The 22,241-nt window shown below is 53.4% G+C and overlaps 2 protein-coding genes across 2 annotated transcripts; one reads left to right on the top strand and one right to left on the bottom strand.

The window, feature by feature from the left end:
* The first annotated feature begins 5,563 nt into the window (after window positions 1-5,563).
* Window positions 5,564-6,289, top strand: LOC122380991. Its single transcript, XM_043364641.1, has one exon. The coding sequence runs from the start codon at window positions 5,564-5,566 to the stop codon at window positions 6,287-6,289; it is 726 nt and encodes a 241-aa protein (XP_043220576.1).
* Window positions 6,290-6,415: 126 nt separating this feature from the next.
* LOC122380986 (trafficking kinesin-binding protein milt-like) lies at window positions 6,416-18,769 on the bottom strand (the record flags this gene model as incomplete). The annotated part of the gene is made up of 10 exons (XM_043364636.1): window positions 6,416-7,594; window positions 7,964-8,256; window positions 8,591-8,868; window positions 9,230-9,443; window positions 9,796-10,155; window positions 10,439-10,596; window positions 11,014-11,202; window positions 11,805-11,905; window positions 14,982-15,152; window positions 18,628-18,769. Coding segments are annotated over 10 exons (2,415 nt in total), but the record flags the coding sequence as incomplete, so codon positions are not given.
* Window positions 18,770-22,241: the final 3,472 nt, after the last annotated feature.

Genomic DNA, 22,241 nt, shown 5'->3' with positions numbered 1-22,241 from the left:
CAGGGACCGGGCTCAACAAGCGGCGGATGCCATAGCGAAATGGGCCCGCGACTGGAAGATGCGGCTGGCAGGAAGCAAGACGCAAGTTTTAGCCCTGTCGCAGCACTACGTCGACGCCCGGGACCTGTACATCCACGTAGACGGGGCACGAGTGGACGCTGGGAGACACCTTCACCTTCTCGGTGTAACCCTGGACCGGCAACTTCACATGGGCGAGCACTGCGCGCGCGTCCGGAAGAAGACCAAGCCGAGGATCGCACAGCTCCGTAAGATGACCGGACGTTCCTGGGGTCTGCGGGAGCCACAGCTGCGAGTAGTAGCCAACGGCTACATCCGCGGTGCCCTGGAATACGCGGCGGCTGCATGGCTCCCTGCAGCGTCCGAGTCCCACGTAGAGCTACTGGAGATTGAGATGCGCGCCGCAGCCCGCGTTATCACCGGGTGCCCCGTGAGCACGCCGAGGGACCCGCTCCTCGCGGAAGCCGGTCTGGTTCCCGTGAGAGCACGCCGGGACCTGCTCGCTGCCAGACTGAGCTGTCTGGCAGCCTCACAAAGAAGCGGCGACCCACTGCGCGCGGTGGCCGAAGCAACGGCCCCACGGCGGCTCCGCACCACCACCGGCTGGCGCGACACGGGAGCGCGCGCCCTGGTGAGCGCGGGCGTGCGAGATGTACAGTGGATCTAGTTAGGATCTCCAGACGTAACTAGATGGCGTTGAGCCTTAGTCGAGTCCATGTCAAATTCAAGGGGAGGTCAGTAGAGTACCGAGCTGGGCCGGGCGGGGAGGTGGGGAGGGGCGAGGTCACGGTGCGGGTTACCTGTCAAACAGCCCCGGCGCAGCTGGGCGCTGCCGCAGGCAAATGACGCATTCCAGCCGGCTCGCTGTTCCATATCGCGGTGGCGGGCCTGGCGGCCCGTAGCCTGGCTGCTTGGAAGAAAAGGATAAAGGCATGGGTTTGCCGTGGTCGGTTTATCTATTGTCACCTATATGACGCACTCAAAGTACTGCATATTGATATGTGATGCTGGTAATGCATGATGCTATAGGTATTATTGTTGGTAATGATTGCGATGTTGATAATGCAGCTGGCAGTGGAATACTAGCGAATGCTCCGAGCGCCGAGTAGCTCAAGGGATTAAGATTCTAAATATAGCCTGAAATTTTCATTGAAGATAGTTCCAGCACAAGAAATATCCTTCACCAGTTTTGGACTGGCTGGTGTTTCTTGCGTAGAGCGCCTATTGACAAATAACTGTCATGGCCGGCGATTTTTTTTTATGACGGGTCACATCGGACTAAGGTCAAATTTAGTCGCTAAAAGGGGATGAGAAAAAGTGGACGAGTATCGCATTTTTGTGTAGGTATAAGGTTTCGAGTTAAAAAACTAAGCCAAAATAAGTTAAACAATAAAAAAATCATAAGAATATATGACCCGAAACTAACTTCTGTTTTGTATGATCAATGATCATGATTGGGTGTAAGACCCCGGTCCAGCCTGGTTCAACCCGGCCTAACGGTTGCTGGAAATGAGGCCGCTTTCTGGTCCCGGCGTTTTATTCTCCGGGCGGGTTAATCCCGTCCAGCGTTTAGCCTTTCGAGACCCACTCAGGGTCGCGGTTGTTTTCGCCGCGCGCCCCAGTCGAGATGCAAAGTTAATAGTCACACGAAGCTTATTTAGGGCCAGCCAAACCAGCCTAGTCTGGAGTCACCGTTAAATGTATGCATTAGATGAAAGAAAAAGGTTCTGTAGAATCGATCAGCTTCGAAGTCGTATATTCTGGGGCCTCAAATAAAGTTCGTGTGACTATCAACTTTGCATCTCGAATGGGCTGAGCGGCGAAAACAACCGCGGCTCTGAGAGGGTCCCGGAAGGCTAAGCGCTCAACGGGGCTAACCCACCCGGAGAATAAAACGCCGGGACCAGAAAGCGGCGGCCTCATTTTCAGCACCTGGTTCGGCTCCCTCATTTACCTTTGGGCTTGGCCTCGTGACATTCACAGACGTCAGACATTCAACGAATAATTTTGGCCGAAACACTATCCAGCAAGCTGCGCAGGGACGCAGGGCGACAGGTGTTCGTAGCGTTGGGGCTGGGTGATCTGTGTGCCGAGTGCGATATCGTGGGTTCGAGCCCCACTCGGCTCTGGTTTTATCTAGATACTAGCCAAAACCTTTCCTTTTACTGCAATACTGACAACTGACAAGCACGGTGATTTATCTTTCCCGATAGGGGAAGTTGGGGGAACGCCGAATACTTTTTTTCTGACGCCCGTAGCACGCAAGGTAGACAACATAAGCTATTCTTGTTGGCGTCATTCGAGAGGCCAGTCTTTTGCCTTTCAAACATACCAGGCGCATTTGATGAATTCGCATACCGTTAAGCGCACAAACTAAAAATATCAAAGAAGTGACTTTTTCGGCGTTGCCCCGGACTGCGGGGAAAGCCGAAAATGGGAGAAATGATCTACGGGGAATGCCGACATTGATGTTTTGCCACTTTATCTCAAACTTTATCCAGAATTTATCAAAGCTGACACGCGTTTTAAGAGCTTGAGGACGCTTGGTGCACACTGGAAGTTATAATTGTGTGATATAATAAGAAAATGCCAGGTAAATAAATCCTTATAGGTAACAGGCCGTTGTGTCGGTTGAAAGTGTAATTTGTGTGACTAAAAATTCGCGTTGCTATTCTACAGCAGTAAAGTCCACGTAGCGTGCTTTAACGTGCGTAATTGCACGTTTTCGGCATTACCCCAGCCAGCCATACTTTCATTTGCAGGCCCATAACTTTTCAACGTGCCGTATAAATTTCAAATAGGCAGCACACTTATGCAAAGACATGCTGAAGATTACTTGACCGAATTGGCCAGACAAACGGTAGCATAATGAGTAAGAAATGCAGCTTCAAAGGCGCATGTAGTACAAGGAACGCGTACCTTGAAAACGCTCTTGGCGCCCTCACAGCCGAAGTATTCCGAATGACGACTCGTAACAAACATGCGATAATTGTAGTCACTTAAGCCTCAGAGCATCACTGAAAGGTGGCATCCATGTCTTACGGTTTTCGAAATATCTCGAATTTCGGCTTTGCCCCAACTCCGGCATTGCCCCAACTTCCCCTATCCTCTTAACAAAGTCAAAATTGTCGCACCTATATATTTATTTTAATGTTTTGCTGAGTTTCATGAATTTTCATTTTTTTATTTTTGGTCGTTTCTCTGGACCCATTTCAACTCGTGATTCTTTTCGATCCGATAAAAACCCATCATGGTTGAGCGTGTCAAATAATGAAAGAAATTATGTAACTGAATATAAATTTAGAAAAGCCTTACACATCATGCAAGGATCGACTGAAAGTATAGGTCCTCGATTTCAATTATGATTGGTTAACATTTTTGCTGCAAGTTTGAGGCGTTGCATTTCGCTTGCCCGTTTGTTTGAGATAGCTATTCCCTTCAGTCGCATTCTTGCTGGCTTCACATGAACAGGGTGGTGTTTCACCGGCGATCGCAGGACGCTGCTATTACTACGTGTCAAATTGGGTTTCCACGGAGACGTCAACAAGCCCATTGCTCCAACACTACCACAAGTGTGACGTCAGCAGATATCAGTGGTGAAACACCACCCGAGCAGTGTCCTGATTTTCGTGAATTTGGGTGGAAACCCACACCCGAACAGATTCTCTTTGCGACGTCCCGGAAAGCCAAACGACGTCCCTGACAGATAAAAGTCGACAGGTATATCGAACACTAAAAGCAAACTAACAAAAAGAAATATCACCTCTGTGGCCTAAAAACACAGCTATGCAAAATGATAATAAATATACCCCAAGGCCTCACAAACCCACTCTTATACTCAACTCCCGTTTCCTACACCGCTGGCAAGGCCATAGACCGCTGGCCAACTGCCCAACAGTAAACAACGCGGTTTTATTTTCGTTTTCTGTGCGTCAGATATGTATAGTTTTTTTCCTTTATCATGTGAAGGTAATAGCTGCCATATGAAGGAGAAAAGACGTTGGAATAGAGGGATCTGAGGACGTCGTTTTCCACTTTTCAGTTTTAGTAACTGTGCAGTGTATAGATAAAAATGAATCATGCGAATATATTACTTCGACATTTATCTATAAGCACACAACATACCTTTTGTATCAAATCACTGTAACATATTTAATTATTTTTTCCCCTCAGAAGGTCACAGTAACGGGGTAGCGCTGCCCCTTGAACCTACCCTTCAAAAGTAGTTAATTTTGCATATGTTGATAGTGGTTGGGGAAAAAGTTTGTGTTTATTTATTTGAATTAAAATAAAGTTACCGAATTTCAACAGTTTTAATTAAAGTATGTCGTCCTTGGCTTAAAAAATGCACGTAATGTTGGGGACGTCGATTGACCTTGTCATTCCCATTAAATCGACGTCGGTACAAAACTGAAAAGTGCACAATGATTTCACATTTTTTCCAGCCAAGAAAAATTCAGCGTCTACCTTGGAGTTTTCTTAATTGAATTTCATAACAGGAAGCTATGGAAATTAATATTCCTAACGGTTTTCCACCTCTTTGTTTGGACGTCTGCTTTTTTACGTCACTCCTCTTGCTCGATATAATATCCCTCTTATGACGTCAATATTTAGTGATAGCCGCTGGCTCTTGGGCTGATTTTTGTTGAAGCATATTTGTTATTGACTTGTGTACGATCATGGACAAGAACTAGACATCTTCAAAGTGTTGTTTTGGTGTTTGTGGTGAATGATTGAAATTTATATTGTACTAGGGGTAAACTGGCATTACTTTGTGTTTATATATGATCCTTTGAGGTGCCTTCAGATGCTATTAGTCAAAATTGCTAGTGAAAATCGCTAATTTTAAGAGATTTAAGGGATCTTCAGTGGCTGAGGCTCCGCACCGATATCGACGTCCTTTTGAAATACTGACGTCCTTGCGGCTTCAATCACACTCTCCTAAAAATCAATTTCAGGACACTGCACCCGAGATACCACCATACCTGAGGGAGCGCACCCGCAACCAGCTTCCCCTCCCCTCAGCCGCGGCGCATTGGCGGGCGGCCCACTCCCGGCGCTACGCACGCTCCACGCCGCGATAGCAGCGCGTCACCCCCCCCCCCCCTCCCTCCTTCCCCCACAATGACCGGTGACCTCGCTCCCCTCGGGATTTGGACTCGCCCTACCCCGACCGTAGCGCCACGTGGTGGCTCTGGAGATCTTAAATAGACCCACTGTACCTGTGGAGGAGCGCCTGCACGTCACCATCCCGCCGTGGATCGATGACACCAGGGTCCAGTTTAGACTTGACATCGGCAACCACATCAGCCGCACAGCACCACCCGACGTCCGGCGGGAGAGAGCGGAGGAGCATCTGGCCACCCTCCCAGACGACGCCGTATGGGTGTGGAGCGACGGCTCGGCGGAGGGAGGTGTCTCAGCCGGAGGGAGTGGAGCGCTGATAATCCTCCCCTCAGGCGAGGAACACGAGCTCCGAGCCCCTGCGGGCAGGATATGCAGCAGCACCCGCGCCGAATTGGTGGCGATCCGCGGGGCACTGGAGATGTTGCTGCGGCTGGAGGGCGGCCTGGCGGAGAGCCCGGTCATCGTCTGCGCCGACTCGCAGGCGGCGCTCGCCACACTGGCGAGTGGGGCTGGGAGCCAGGCGACAGCACTCGGCGCCGCCGTATGGCGACTGCTCCTGGCGCTCACGGACGGAGGACGCCGAGTCTTCATGCAGTGGATCCCAGCGCACTGCGGAATACCCGGCAATGAGAGAGCGGACGTACTGGCTAAAGAGGCATCCAGCCTGTCGCAAGACGCCGTCCCAACGGACGTCCGCTCGATGGTGAAGGCAGTCGGCCGCTCCGCCACCAAGGCATGGCGTCGCAGCTGGCCAGACAGCTTCTTCAAAACCATCATGGGAGACCGGATGCCGATGCCGGTGCTCCTGGAGTCTCGCGACGAGGCGGTCAACGTCCACCAGCTGCGGGCGGGACACTGGAGCCGCTCGCAGAGCTACCTTCACAGAATCGGACGCCGCCCCGAGCGCGACTGCCCACAGTGCAGTGATCTGGCCTGCCCGGCGGCGCGCTGCCTGGTGTGTCGCGAGGGCCCAGACACGCCGGAGCACGTGCTGCTGAGGTGCCCGTGCTTGGCTGGCGCGAGGCTCCGCCTACTCGGCAATATCAGACCGGACCCTACGCAGCTTCGGGACGGCGGGGCCGTGGCGGCCTTGAGCCGCGGCTACCTCAGTCACCAAGAGCCGTTGGGCTACGGTCGGCCGTGAGCCGACCCGGGGAGACCAACAACAACAACTCGCTGCCTCCGAGTTATGAGGCTGACGCCCTTTCCCACTGGGCCATTCTCCGACCGGTCAGAACGTTCCGCAAACACTTCCAATTCCAAACAGAACTGACAAGTCCATCTATGTTTATTCATATTTCAGACACGCACACAGTTCACTATGGAGCGCCGGCGGATTTCGAACCCCGAGTCTCTCAATTCGATGGATGGCCGCGCGCAGACACGCACACAAACGGGCTGTGCTGGTGGCCGTTTGTACCGGGAAGCTCGCCTCTCTGGCCCGTCGATTTGATCATTAAAACTGAACAAACCGCCGCTACTCCTGAATGACATCACATGTAAAAATAACTAGTATAAAATATGACCAACGACAACGCGACAAAAGCTTTAAACGATCACGGACTACGGACAAAGACTACTCTCAAACATATTGCACCGATCAAGCGAGTCATAAAGGAGGGCAGGGGAAATTCATCAAAAGCGACCGCACTAAAATCACCTTGAATGTGAGCAAACAACTCTGCACGGGTGAATTTATCCACCCAGCTCTACAAGTCAGCGTTTGAGCTGAGTGTCGTTTTGGGGCTCACAGACCTCTCTCACTCTCTGTAAAGCCTAAGTACAGCTGAGTGACTACTCCCCGCTGCCTCGCCGTTGCAGCGGCGTCAAATCACAGCTAGGGTTGGGGGCGCAGCTCGCGTGCCTTTGGCTCCTAGGATCACTGGAATAGCGTCACCCGTCTACCGTGGCCTGCCGGCCGCCGCGGACCGCTCCGACAATCACAAGAAGCCGCCCTTTCTGCCGGCGGCCAGCACACCCACCGTGCCCACACAGTCCTCTAGGTGCCGCGCGCGGCCGCGGCCAGCGGCGGCCGCCCGTCCGGCCCTGCCGCGCCCGCTCTGCTGCACCGTACCGAGCAGCGCCAGGCGACCCTTCAGCGCTCCACTGCCGGGCCGGCCGGGCGCGCCCAGCTGACCGCGGGTGATGGCTCCGCCCGCTGCACCGATACCCACACCGGCGCGGCTCCGAGCTGCCGACACGGGCTGGCCGTCGGCGCCCAGGATACCCTGCAGACCGATCCGCTGAAGCCGCTCCATTAGTGACATCTGGTGCCGGACACGGCGGTTCAGCGGCGAGCGGGCGGCCGGGCTGCCGTCCGCCGGCGCCTCCTCGCGCTGTGGCTCCTGGTTCCGCGAGTAGGACGGCGCGCGTGGCGTATCGCCAGGGGAGAAGGTGCGACGGATCAGCTCGGCACCCAGCGACAGCGTCTTGCCGACGTCCATCAGACCTGCGGGGAAGAGAGCAGCGTGCTGAACGATAGACACGGGATCTGGAATATGTCACAGAGACTGGGGAGGGCGAAAAGTGTGTTCAAATCAGAATGTCAGATAGATAACACTTTGCGCGGTCGGAAAACGGTATGTCGGAGAGAACAGCAACAAGACTGTCAAGATACTTAACCCGATACGTCACTAGTGAAACAAACAATGACGAACTATCCCAACTTTTCAAAAGACAGTTCAGCATCGATAATTTTACGTCAACCAGCTTTTAAAACTTTTTCAAAAACCTTTCGACAAGCAGACTCATGAACCTACATCTCCCCATCCCCCTTCCCCCTCAGCCGGGTGGTCGTTTGACCCACCTCGTTGCTGACCTTTGAAGAGCGCCGGCTGTGGCGGACTGCCGGCCGGCGCGCCCGGCGCAGGGCTGCCCGGTCGGCTGGTCTCCGGGCTGTTAGCCGGAGTAGAGAGTCCGCTGGGAGGCGGTGAACCCGCCACCGACGGTGTCAGGCCGCGCTCGTGGAGCGCCCGCGCCAGGCCGAGGTGTGTGCTGAATGTGTAGGTGGAGGCGGCCGAGGCACGCCGAGACAGAGTGGAGGAGCACGGCGGCGCCGAGGCAGAGGACGAGAGCGACACGGGCAGGGTGGACATCTGGCCGCCCTGCAGACTGGAAAGAGGAGAGAGTGGCGTTAGTGCTCAAAAACGGCCAGCGACAAAGTGTCTCACAAAATCACACAACCCAGTTGACTCGGCCTTCCTGTAGTCCAAACAAAAGTGAAATGCGCTGAAAACTAAATCATTACCTCAACGCCTAGTCAGTCAAGACAATCCCTAAAGCGCGTATTCCAAGAGCTGTTAACCATCCCAAGGGTTAAACTGCAACCAGGAAGTCGTTTTTAATCACCATGAACTCGGGAACCGCGGTGGTAGCAGGCTAGCAGCCCAACTATACCCCACTAATGTCCCTCTACCCCCTAGTCTATCCCTTCCAGTCCCCTCACCTGCTGGTCAGCTGCGTCGTATCGTCCGGATGCAGCACCGTACAATTCGTCAGCGTAAACGTCAGCCCCCCGGTGAGTGTGGGCGCCTTATACGACACGGCCGGGTCCTCTTCATCTGATGACGTTCCGTCCCCTTCATCCCCACTGCTCAGCTCGGCCAGAGAGCGTTCGCCGCGGCTGCTGACCCCGGGCCGAGCATCCAGGAGACCACCGAGGTGCGGCGTGGCCAACCGAGACCAGTGGTGGAGCGTGAGGGAGCCCTCCATCGGCTTCACGATCTGAGCGGAACAGACGGACGGGGTTAGCGACGGGACGCAGGGAAGGGGGGGGGACACCGGGCGAAATCAAATCATGGCAAGGCACAGTGAGGAGTGAGGCAGTCAGAGAACATGGACTTTCTGTAATTCGCTCAGCAATCCTATGAATAAGCAGTGCGATGCATGCTTTAGATGACAGGTCCAGAAAATTATTAAATACATCTTAGTACCTTAGCTATGTGAAGCAAAAATATCGGATATGAAATATTTCTAAAGCAAACTTAAGAAGCCATCGATCGAAAGCCAGTAAACCAGACTACCCCAGACTTCGCCGCTCCACAAGCGCTGGAGCCGCATCTCCCCGCGCCTCGCCGACACCCACCTGCAGTTTTTCGGGCAGTTTCCAGCCGGAGCCGGACGATGAGCCCATACTGCCGAGCGATCCGCCCAGCGAGCCGCGGCTCGAGCCCAGCGACATGATGCTCTCCGGTGTGCGCATTCCGTCCGAGCCGAGCTTGGAGCCAGGGCCGAGCCGGTGGAGGGCAGCGCGCAGATCGGGCGAGCCGGGCACTCCGGGGATGCCGCGAGATATCCCACTGGAACAAAGAGGGACAGGATCAGATACTGGGCACGGGTCGGGTTCAGATACCGCGAGATATCCCACTGGAAGGGCATGGGACAGGGTTAGATAAAGTGCGAGATATCCTGCTGGAACACTGAGCGGGACGGGTTTAGGAACCACGATACACGCCTTTGGAATTTTTACACGGGATGGAATCAGAGCGAGTTTAAATACCGCGAGCTTTATCACTGATTCGGGATCTTCCCTCGCCTCCCTCCCCACTCGCAGACCCTCCAATCAGTCCCTAACTCACGCACCCCGTCCTTCCTCCTCAACCACACGGGACACTCCCCTCCCTCACCAGACCCTCCTCTCCCCAAACTCACGGGTACTCCAGCTCGCTGCAGTCGTCCATCTCAATACTGCACTCGGAGTCACTGGTGACACTGGCCCCGTCCTGCATCCAGGCACCAGAGTCGCCGCCACCAGCCGCCGCGCCGGTCCCCACAGCTCCAGGGGCGGCCCCAGCGCCGGCACCGGCTCCCCACACCCGGCTGCTGACGCGCACAGAGGCCGGAGCCGACGCCGACACCAGGCCAGTCGACTGGGTGAGGGAGGCCACGCCGCCGCCGGCCGCCGAGCCGTCACCGGCCGCCGGTGTCGGCGCCACGGCGCGCGCACAGCGCACCGTGTCGAACGCCGACCGGTAGGGCGCCGCGCTCACCACAGTGGCCGTACTGTGGGTACTGTCGGGAGGGGAATAGGGGGTCAGATCACAGGGTCAGATTCGGGGACTGGGACGGAGGATGGACCAGAAGACGTAAGATACTAGGAGAGATCGCGGAAAGTGCATATACCAGACTCATGCAACCACAAACTTCTCTATTTTGAGAAGTGTAACGCAACCCACATCAATACAAAACATTAGACGCAATCACAAATTGGTATTTCATTTACAAAAATGAGCTACACGAACATTTTGGCAACTGACCTGGTTGCAGTGTTTGACAACTAAGATTATCCACTGACCTGCGGGAGGGCGGTGCGCCGAACGGACTGATACCCAGCGCCGGGCTTACGCCCGAGTCGTTCGAGCCCAGAGAGGACAGTGAGAACTCCAGCTCGGAGGCCAGAGAGTCGGGCTGGCCGCCCACGCCGCCCAGGTAACTGCTCCGCTGCGAGGCGCTCTGGGGACGGGCGGGGGACAGGGGTGGTCAGAAAGAGGGCAGTCCGTGTATGACAGGGGTACGTACAGGCACACAGATGGGATACTGACAGAGGCACAAGGGCGACGGACTTATGTGCTAAAACACAACACATGGATATACAATACATATTACATACACCCGCCATCAAATGGTTTATTGTATAAACTCATATTATTTGAATTAATCATTCATCTTTTGTTTTTCGTACTCCAACACTACTTTGATAAACAGATGTTCCGCTGTCTCTGGGAAGGCATGAAAGGGATGAAAATCTGGGAAAACCTTCCCTTCCCTCCCGTTTCTTATCACTGTACCGCTGCTCGTCCCTTCCGTGTCCCCTTCCCTTCCCCTAACCACCCCTTCTCTATGTCACCGTAGCGCTCCTGCATCCCGTACCTTCTTTTCTCTGCGCCGTATGAGCTGCTGGGCGTCGTGGTACATGGCCTGCAGCTCAGCGTACTTGTCCTTGAGGTCCGCCAGCTCCAGCGCCAGCTCCGACTGAGCCTCCTTCGAGGCGCTGACGAAGCTCTGCAGCTCGTCATTCTCCTGAGAGAGCCGCTTGGCGCGACTCTGACTGTCGACCAGCTGAGGGACGGGAGAGAGGGGAGAGCGTCAGACAGAGCGGAGGGCAGTCCGCTCAAATGGGAGCAGTGGGAATGGCCAATGTCCTCGACTGACATTAAATTCCCGACGGAAACATTTTTCGTTCAATACATGCCATAACACACACAAAATGTGGCGAACGGCCATTGCGGATGATATGCAAACGAAAGACAGTTGAAGAACTATATCCTTACCTGAGCCAGGAGACAGGTGACCTCCTCCTGGTTTCTCATGTGCTCGTCCACACGGCTATCCTTACCTGAGCCAGGAGACAGGTGACCTCCTCCTGGTTCCTCATGTGCTCGTCCACCCGGCTATCCTTACCTGAGCCAGGAGACAGGTGACCTCCTCCTGGTTCCTCATGTGCTCGTCGACACGGCTATCCTCACCTGAGCCAGGAGACAGGTGACCTCCTCCTGGTTCCTCATGTGTTCGTCGACACGTCTATCCTTACCTGAGCCAGGAGACAGGTGACCTCCTCCTGGTTCCTCATGTGCTCGTCGACACGGCTATCCTTACCTGAGCCAGGAGACAGGTGACCTCCTCCTGGTTCCTCATGTGCTCGTCGACACGGCTATCCTTACCTGAGCCAGGAGACAGGTGACCTCCTCCTGATTTCTCATGTGCTCGTCCACACGGCTGGCCAGCTCGTCCGACAGCGAGCGGATCGTCTGGTTGGCGTCGGCTGAGGGACGGTAGAGACGGTCAGTGAGACTGGAGGAGATGGTCACTACAGTTAGACTAGAGAGGGCGGTAAAAGGACGTGTTAGATAGCGTGGTCAGGAGGGGAAAGAGGCACGGGGTGGAAGACAGCGCGTCGAGGTCTTGAGGTAGGTGGCGACTGAAATGAAACGAGCCAGGGCAGGCTAGTGGTGTTGGTAAAACGCAGAGCGGCTCATGTGGAAAGAAAGAACGTTGGGATGGCACTGGGATGTTGTTTTGGTCAAGAGTGCTCAGTTGTTACAGAGGTGTCACAGTAACCAACTGCCAGAGGCGTAATTTGTGATGAAATGGAGCCATGTTGTGATGTAATGCAATGAATATATCTGTCTATATCTCTTCATGGTTTCCTAAGCCGTAGTATTGGCCGAACGACATAAAAACGTTTACAAAGGGTTAGCCTACCATCATGATAAGTGATCCATTCAGTTCCCATGAAGGCATGATTTATCATATACCGATGTATTGCTGAACTCTAACGTGGATTTATCTTATCGCGGCCCTAGGCTGTATCCGATTGCACCATACGTCAGCAAGGTCTTTGTTCGGAAATAGACAGACCTGATAAAAGCACTTCAAACTTCTCCAAGTGCATCGCAGCCCGGCTTCTTATCCTGCCTTTGCACCAGTCATTTTTACAATTCGTATCTCATCAGCATCAATGAAAAATACTGACCAACAATTGCGCAAATCAACACAACTGAAATGTGTTATAAGTTCTAGCTTGACAAACCAGCCAGCTGGTATTCAACAGTTGCCGCACATCCGGTCTTGGAAGCTGTCCTCGCTGTCCAGTCGATGCATCACATTAGCATCCGCAATAACTGCACCTGTTCGCAGCAGCCACTGGCCTTCACGACACCCGCCGGGGCTGGTGGACGGAGCGGTAGAACAGATAGAGTACGGGAGGACAGACACTAATCCACCCATACCCACGCGGACTCTGCGTGGCTACCGTTGCACTCAGTCCATCAGGGCCCAGGAAACCCGACTTAGTTATGAGGAACAGGTGCGTCAGAGCACTTGACCGCACTTGGTGGGAGTTCTGTACCGGCCCTTCAACGCCGTCTGACTAGGTAGGAGGTGAACCCTGCTTTAAGCCGGGCTCGAGAATGACTCGGTAGGGGGTGAACCCTGCTCTAAGACGGGCTCACGTCTGCCACCCACGTCGCGGATTAACTGATAGACACCTGCGTCCTGGTGTCTATAACAACACTTCACTTTTTGATGACGATGATGCTGATTTGGGGGCTTAGGGCGCACGGAGTGCAATGGTCGGTAACGCCCATCACTTCCCATTCTACGCCGGGACGAAGGTGACAGCGTTTTAACCAGCCTTCAGCACTAGAGTAAAATCATGGTAACTCGCCGGCCAGCTAGACCGACACCAGACGATGATACCCCCAGCCAGCGCGGAACCGTGACATGACAGGGCGTTGGCCCGGGCGGACATCACTTGTTGAAGATCACTGGAGTGCGGCGAGCGGCGTAATGCACAACTCCCGGCATGACTCGACCAAACGAAAACCCATGGTTAGGTGGCAAGGTCTGGGACTGGAATAGCTCTGTTCATAGCATCTATCTACCTGTAATTGGTTAGAGTCACATTGAGAGATAATCCTTTACCCGATAATCCTCATAAAACATACTAGGTATAAACCAACATTGCGCACCCATCGTAGCTGTAGACGTCTGAGGCATCGCTTTTTCCTACGCCCTCGCAAAGCACCAGCCACCCTGTCAAAGTAGGTATACAACTAGCTGCCGCTCACCAGCAACATACATCTCTTGCCCTTCCCTCCCCCTCCGGGGAACACCATCACTGACAGCCCGTTTGTTTCCCGTTGACACCGTGTCAGTCCAGACAGCAGTGTCCTATCTCCACCATCGCACCAGTGTGACCAGTTTTTACCGTCTCTGTCTCCGGCACCGGAGCCGGGCAGTAGCCGTCCCCGGCCGAAAACAACGCCAGAGTTGTACAACAGAATCCGCCTTGCATTGCACCAACTGCATTACAACGGGACAGCACCTACGGACTGGTGTTTACGGAAGCTTTTAGAGGTTGTTCTGTACCTGCCTACCCCGGAATTCACATTGGCTGCACGCTCCAGACCGAGCTCGCCTGATATTGCTGTAAGTGTATTCTGCTGAAGCGGAAATGTCTCGAGAATGACGGGTTGAAACTGACAGCTACGTCCCTTACGCATAGCCATCAGCCTGCGGGTCTTCTTCCTAGATCAGCTTCCACACTGAAACAATGCTAGACCCCAGCTAACCAACGACCCTTTTCAAGGACAAAGGGCACGCCGGTCTGACCCTTCTCGGGGTCATCTCTCGACTGTCGGTAGGGATCACACACATCCGTCCATCGGGTCTCTGAACCTGCATAGATACCACTCAGTCACCGTCCCAGTGAATAGCGGTCGAGAGCGGCCGAATGGGAGAGCCGACGTCACCCCAATACGGTCTGACAAGACGTATGGTCCGCCAACGGGCTGAGCTCATGAATTGAATATACGAACTTAGCATACGCACAGCGCGGCGAACTGCGTGACATCGACACGCACTAGCTGACCAAATGTGGCTCCAGGAAGTGTTTCTGAGAGTCCGAGCTGGCCTCGGGAGTCAATGCGGCTGAATATATTTCAGAGGACACTGGTATATTTCAGGTGACATCCAGGGGAAGTGTCGGATCGCCGCTGCTGATAGTGTGGAAGGGACGGGTGTAACGGTACAGCTCAGGCAGCCCGGGGACAAAGTGTTACTGCCCCAGCGGCAGCAGCGGACGCCCGTTAGCCGCTACACAGTGGGTCGCTAGTGCATACCGATGAAAGTTCTACCACTATTTTTAGGCAAGATTTCTGCAGTGCTAAGAAATAATTCACAAAAAGTAACGTAAACCTTAACTTATATAGTTTAGCCGAGAAAAACAACCATTCTGGGTTCAAACAAACCCCTTAATGTTTGCACTTAGTTATGACACTAAAAAGTAGCACTAACAAGTCGACACTCAGCCAACGTAAGCCCCCATTTCCACTCACTCAGCTCGAAGACGACATCGTCGACCAGGGCCTTCTCGCGTCCCTCGGCCGTCTCTGTGCTCTCACTGAGCTGCTGCAGCTCCGTCCGCAGCTCACTGTTCTCCTTCTCGAGCTGCGAAGTGCGCGCCTGGAGCATCTCCAGGCCGGCGTGCCGCATGCCCGACGGAGTGCCTGGGAAAGAAGGGGGTACACAGTTACCGGCTGGAACATACTACATACCAAATGGCGTAGCTAGGGGAGTGGTAACATACATTTACCGGCGCGTACATAGTTACCCGGTGGGGTGACTGAAGAAAAGGAAGGGGATCGCACATTTTCCAGTGCGAATGTACTCGATGGGGTTCTTGAAGGAAGAAAGGAGATCACACATTTACCGGCGCGTACATAGAGAAATATTGTGAATGGGGAGCATACATTCACCGGCGTACTTGGACTTAAATGCACTCCATTACATTACAAGTGGGTCGGGGCGAGCTTACATCTCGGGCGATAGCAGTTCGTATGTATTTACAGCCTAGTCACCTGACCGCGGCCTAATGCCGTGCCGTTCCCGTGAAAAACATGTCACTCAAACCACCGGCACTCGGAAGGTGGGTATCTTATCTGCCCCACCGTCATATATCAGTAATCCGTTACCACTCGGCCGCCTTGCCAGCGTCGTGAAGAACTCGGAACCGCTTCAAAGCCCGTACAAAGCTTTGGTCACCTGACCCGGTATATTAGATCAAATAACCCATTAGGGAAGGGTCTATTTATAGACTACTATATATCTATGAATAGATATAGTGGTATATGGTCTATAATCTATTCTATACCACCCACTGCATTAAGGCCACAAGGATCTCCACTTTCCAGAGAACTCTGACATTGAAGCCACCACACACTAATCAGCTCAACAAAAACTCAACATAAATATCGCATACGCAGGCATGAGGCACAGTAAGTCAAGGAGCCACTGATCACCAGAAAAACACGCCACTGAAATATCATCAGCCTGATCACTGCGCTGATCACATATTCAGGGCTAAGAGACCCGATCTAACGGGACACTAACCGGGCTAATCAGGCACGCTCCTGGCCTGACCTCTGGCCGCTGGCCTGACCTTTAGCCCTGACCACCAGCCGCGTCGGCTCTCTCGCCCCAGCCGTGACTGTGAGGTTCGGATCAGCAGACTGTGACAGTCGAATAAAACACGACGAAATGAATCGAGAGCCGACCTCAGGCACCATGTTTATAACCTAGAGAGCGAGACGGCCGCACATCCCGTCCTTTTTGTCAGAGAAAACTACCCAGGGTCGTGACGGAGGACCCAGTTTTTCTGAGAACCCCGCGCCACCGGGCAGCACAGAAAAGACACCGTATCCGATGACTACGGCTTTTAGGTCACGATTTGACCATTTACCAGGCCTCAGCCGTGCGGGGACAGGACGTCATTCCCTCCATCAGGCCACGTCCCGTTCAGTTTATATGTGAACACTGAGCACGTACTCCGTAAAAACAGGACGGGGTGCCTCACTGAGGGTGCCAGTAGTCTCAGTTTTTGTCCCGATTGTGGACAATCTGTATGGACTATGCATTGTACATTTCGCACACTGGAAGCTGATGCATCTGCAGCCTGCACATCACAAACCAACAACGGACGTCAGACAGGGCAACGAAATACGAAATATGGACAAACAATAAACAAATGCAGAATGCTTTAGAATGCTGCGAGACAGACAGACGTGTCGATCAAAGCGATATGCTGAATCGCTACCACAGGATGTTCCGAATCCGATCACACAAAGTCCCGGCAGATACGAGTATCATCCGACAGATGGTAGTACTCTGGCAGATGACAGAACTCTCAGGTGGATGACAGCATTTTCCAACAGATGACGGCATCGCCGACGGATCCCAGCATCCCTCAGAAGTCAGTGTCTTCCCCGAATGTCACGCTCTCGTTCCGTCGGCGGTGCTCCGGAGAGCAGACGGGCGTCTCCGCCTTCGAGTTCGGCGGTTACGGTCAGTCTCTCCCCTATCGTTTGGTCCGTGGCAGTTACCGGTCAATGGAACAGAGACCTGCCACAGGCTATCCGTGTGATACGGCGTCTATCGTTAAAGGTAGTGTGCCACCTTTGAAAGATTTCCCATTTTATTTTTCCTAGGATAAGAAGCTTCTGTTTTTACCTAATATCGCAAAAAAGTCAAAAATGGGTCTGGAATAGTACCTTTTTCGCCAAAAAGTTTATCGGTTTTTCGATATGTATAACAACTGTAGTGGGCTGACCTGCAAACAGGCGTCGGCAACAATCGCGAATGCGGCGCACATGTGACAATAAGCAAAGGTCATTATAGAGTTACGACGTACGGGAATGAGTTATCAGCTGTTTAATCGTAGACAACACAATGTCGAGCCTTAAACTGTAAGCCTGTATTGGTATTGTTTCTTTTATTTGGCTGTCGAACATTATTTATGGTTTGAAATATGATTTTATGTAAAATAATTGATATGAAAAAGCCGTCTCTTAAGTTATGACCCCATTTCACCACACGCAAGTGGCAGAAATGACAATGATCAGCTGACGCATTTTTGCTTGGCCGAAGTCAGAGCGCGCGGCCCGACGCACCACCACCGCACCACAAAGTATGAGCAGAAGCCGCGCCCAAAGCCAGGGCCCCGGTAACGTGAGGTAGCCGAGTCGGGGCAGCGTGCGCTGACCCAAGCCGGGGCCGCAGCTTTGGGCGCGGTCTACCGCATCCCCGCGGGCAGCCCCGGGCTATCACATGACACCGGGAGGACGCGCGGCCCCGGCTTGGGTCAGCGCACGCTGCCCCGACTCGGCTACCTCACGTTACCGGGGCCCTGGCTTTGGGCGCGGTCTACCGCACCACCTAACAGGCGTGTTCGAAACCGCAAGAGATGATGATGAACGGGTTTATCGAAACTTGATTGGATGAGCATATCGGTAATAGCGATTTCAGTGTGTGCATTTGTTGTTCATAGTGGTGTGAAATGTGGTTGGGGTACGACCGACAACCCGTCGGGGCGAATTTCGCACTGGGGTACTCAAAATTTGAAGAATTTAAGACGTTTCCATGAGTTTTGAAGGTATGGATAAGTTCTAAAAATCCGGTTCTCCTTATCTGGGCCATTAACTCCATACAGTCCAGGAAAGCTGGCACACTACCTTTAATAGGCAGGAGTAGGACTCAATTACCAAAACAAAATTAACCACTTGCTACGTTGTGAATTTCGAAAAGCAAACACAATTTTTATTTCAACGTTTCGCTCTGTGTTGTGTTTATCGTCCACCTTGAACAGCATATTTGTCGTCGACTGTCGGTGACAATATTTATCACCTTATTCTACCAGTACCCGTTCCCAATTCGTAAAAACACACAAACCCTATTTAATATCTTCAGCCACAAGGCTAACGAAGGAAAAACAGCTGCGCTTATCGATCCGGGCGACCTCAGCAGTCGCCCACACGCATACGGCTTTAATGCACGCCATTCGACAGTTACTTAATGATACTAGAGTTGAATGTCAAGGAAACCAAGTAAACCACCCGTCCAGTCCACCTGTCCACCCTAAGCATTAAAAAAGGATCTATACCACACGGACACTCGCCATTCCGTTCGGCTACGGCTGTCGACACTGACCTGCCTCCGATCCCGACTCGTCAAAGTCATTGTTGTAGATGTGCAGTAGCTCGGTCTTGAGCTGCAGGTCATGCTTGAGCTGCGTGATGGTGTCATTGGCAGTCTGGAGCTCCCCTTCGAGCACAGTCAGCCGCTCCTCCACCTGGCGAGAACAGGGGTCGGGTCAGGTCAGATCAGGTCAGATCACAGGGCGAGAATGGTCAGTGTTTTGGGGATCTGAGTCGCAGGTCAGAGGGCTACAGGCTTGAGTAATTAACAGAGCAGAGCGGGACAGGGTGTAACAAGCATCGATCGAACCCACAGGTAATCAATCGCCCTCATCGAGCGGACCTTCATATGAACTCGGTCCTCCATCGACCGCTATCCTCGCCTCCCGCTGGACATCAGTTCCACCAGATAACACCCTAGACCATACCACATCAGATCAGATAAAACCAAACAAGATCAGCAGTACCGTGACAGGACAACGGACAAACACGTGACGTCATAACACGCGTGAGCCTGGCAGAGGGGAACTGCTCAACCGTCCCGCACGGCCCATCGAGCGTTGACCCCGCAGAAGACTCGAGGTATCAGAGCCACCAGAGCTCAGCCAGCCGTGGTGTAGACGGCTGGCACGCCGTGGAACGTTAAACACAGACAGTGAGAAACTACGGGAACCTTTCCGGGAGTTCCCAGTTGTGAAATACGCCAGTAGAAAAATGTCATAAATTGTCAGGAAGAAATAGAGCGGTAAACCGTAAAGAAGTGCCAAAACCACCATAGCCGTGGAGCGTGGTGACTTTCGGACGGTGACGGGCAGCAGCTTTTCCACTCATCAGCGTATTTATCTCAGGTTTGACGGCCAAGTCTGAGGATTATCACTGTGCCTTTGACCGTCAGATAAAGCTTCTGACGCTGATCCCGGTCAAACCGCGACCGCTCCTGGCCAGTGCGCCGCTAAGGACACCGAGCTATCGCAACTTATCGGGACAACTGATACTTAGCCCGTCCCGAAATAGAGAACGGTATGACGGCGGTACGAGACATCTACGCAGACGAGAGACCGGACAAGCAGACCTGCACACAGGTCTGAGTCATGCAGATGGCATGCCGGCGGCCGGAAATTAAATGCACCCCGTAACGGCCGAGCGGACGGGGACGAATGTCATCCGAGTCGGCCCCGCGTGGTGCTACACGGACATGCCATAGGGAACGTTACGCAATGTGACTCACAATACTGGGGATTGGGGAACTGAACCCAAAATCCCCGATAGCGTATTTGGACCGTAACATGTTCACTGTGACGTTGAATTTTGTTTCCAACAGCAGTGACATCGGTTACAGGAAACAGCTCATAACACATTTGTCAGTTCAGTGAATCTCAGTAAGTTTCTGTGATTTTCAGTAACCACAGTTAATCCAGCACCAAAGCTTGTTCGTTCCACTACACCGTCCTCCAAAATAATCGGCGTCCCTCCTTCCTACCCTATCATATACCCACGTTCCAGACTCCAGCCAAACTCCAGTTCCAGTCTCCATTCCCGACCGGACCCTATCCAGCCCGTGCTGGTCAGCCCGCCCATGGTACCTATAGGCGAATCGACCTCCTTCTGGCCTCCATCGGAGGCGGTCGATGGAGCGACTGGCCAGCGGTCAATGTCAGACCCCCCCCCCGTAACGACGGTCCGCCGGCCCCACGGTGACGGCCTTCATTGGACGCCGATGACGTCAGACTGACCAGCGGAGCGGGGGAGGGGGGGGGGATGATCGGCGACCACCAACGAGGGCAGTGATAGAGTTATCAATGGTGAGTTCACAGGACGTCAACTATGATAGCGACTCCTCAAATAAGGCTATATCTAGCTTTCGAAAGCAAACTGAGTGGTAGTCTATTTCGTAACTGCATTGATAAAACCTTTGAGTCAATGCTTGACGATCGCTCTTGCTTCCTTCAGGTTCATCGACCGTCCAATACCAATCGATTGATTGTATATCGTCTCTCGATCGCTGTTTAAACAATTCGTGAATAGAGCCAATCGTGGGAAACCCAGGCTTTTCGCGCGAGGTACGAGAAAAGATCACGACCGGATTGTTGCACAACAGGCAAAGGCCCCACCAACCGCGGCGACGGGCTGGTTCGAGCGTGACACGGCAGAAACGTGCTTCATTTGGGGCAGATACGTGCCTCATTCTGTCAGCGATGTGTAAACATGCCGCTGAGGGCTACCCGGCGGGACGGGCGACAGAGGTAACACTCAGGCCACCAGTGTAAGCCACCCTTTCAGCCAATCACTCAGTCCGTCAGCCTCAGATCACATGACATCAAAACCCTCCAGTGGAATCACATTTATCTTCTCAACGGTGTACATACAAGCGTCGCATCTTCACAACACCTACCCAGCTAAACCGTCGCCCATCCACACATCGTCTACTGTATCGCATCTTCCCGCAGCACCCTATCATCCATTTCTATCCCGCCTCTTCCCATACCATTTGTTGACAGCTAGCATCGCTTCCCTCTCATTCACTCCTCTCCCACATTCCTTCTCACATCCGACTTTCAGTCCCTCCCCTTTCTCTCCTCACTGCGCGGCCAGCACCAGCCTTCCTTTTCAGGGTGACCACTGGCCGCACCTCCACCAGCCTCCCTCAGGAACACGGCACGTGCTCAGCGCTCTACCGATACCGACTAGTCTCGTGACCCGTCTAGCCGGCGCCGGAGCCAGGCACGACCATGGGTAATACATGAGCTCCGCCCCACCCACTCGCCGCCGCTGTCGCCCCAGGCGAGCGCATCACATGATCACATGACCTGAGTTGACTATTGACCAGTTCTACCGTGGCGAAAAACGATGGCCGAAAAAGCTGCGCAACACGCGGCAGTAGCGGTATACTAGCGCCAGGATCAAGAGAGTACTGAACCAGCGCTCTAGCAAGGTAGTAGGAGCGCCAGCATCAGGGTAACGCTACTAGCAGCGGAGTTAGCGATGAACCAATCCTCTAGCAGCAAGGTCGCATCAGCGCTAGCTATAGGCAGCGGCTGCGACAGCTAGCTAGCATAACAGAGCCAGTGGAAACAGAAGGTCGGTGTCAGCACTAGCAGTGCCCCATCAAGGATGGAGATATGGCTCATTGACTAGCTGGGGTAAACCGCTCCCGGCTATGCGCTGTACGGCTGGAGACCACGGTCAGTGGACGGAGACGGAGACGGGAGACGGAGACGGGAGACGGGAGACGGGAGACGGGAGACAGGAGACGGCTGGAGAACAGTTACAAATGCTGAGAGATGGTGACAATGATAATAGATTACAACGAACGCGTCACATGTATGATGTATGATGGGAATTTCCGACTCGGCTAGACGCCGGCTTAACACAGAAACGGATTCAGATATGGTCCGTCGGGTTTCAAAACGAACAGCCTACCCACATGCCGACGACAGGCCGTATATAACAGAAATGGATCCGAGGCGGGTCGTATACGGCACTAAAAACTCCCATCGTCTCACATGCCACCATACAACCACGCCCCTCCGAAGAATGTGTCACAAAACCCCTCGGTCACAGTGTGCCACAAAACCCGCTGCTCCTTCAGAGAATGTGTCACAAAACCCCACCGGGTGTCATGAAACC

The sequence above is a fragment of the Amphibalanus amphitrite genome, unplaced genomic scaffold (genome assembly GCF_019059575.1).
Source record: "Amphibalanus amphitrite isolate SeventyFive unplaced genomic scaffold, NRLGWU_Aamphi_draft 000111F_arrow, whole genome shotgun sequence".
In the NCBI taxonomy this organism is placed as follows: Eukaryota; Metazoa; Arthropoda; class Thecostraca; order Balanomorpha; family Balanidae; genus Amphibalanus; species Amphibalanus amphitrite.
Note: the sequence above shows the minus strand (reverse complement) of the source record. Positions and strands in the feature narration are given on the sequence as shown.

Excerpts from the sequence above, each read along its gene's own strand:
- LOC122380991 (XM_043364641.1), top strand. The coding sequence starts at position 5,564 with ATGTTGCTGCGGCTGGAGGGCGGCCTGGCGGAGAGCCCGGTCATCGTC.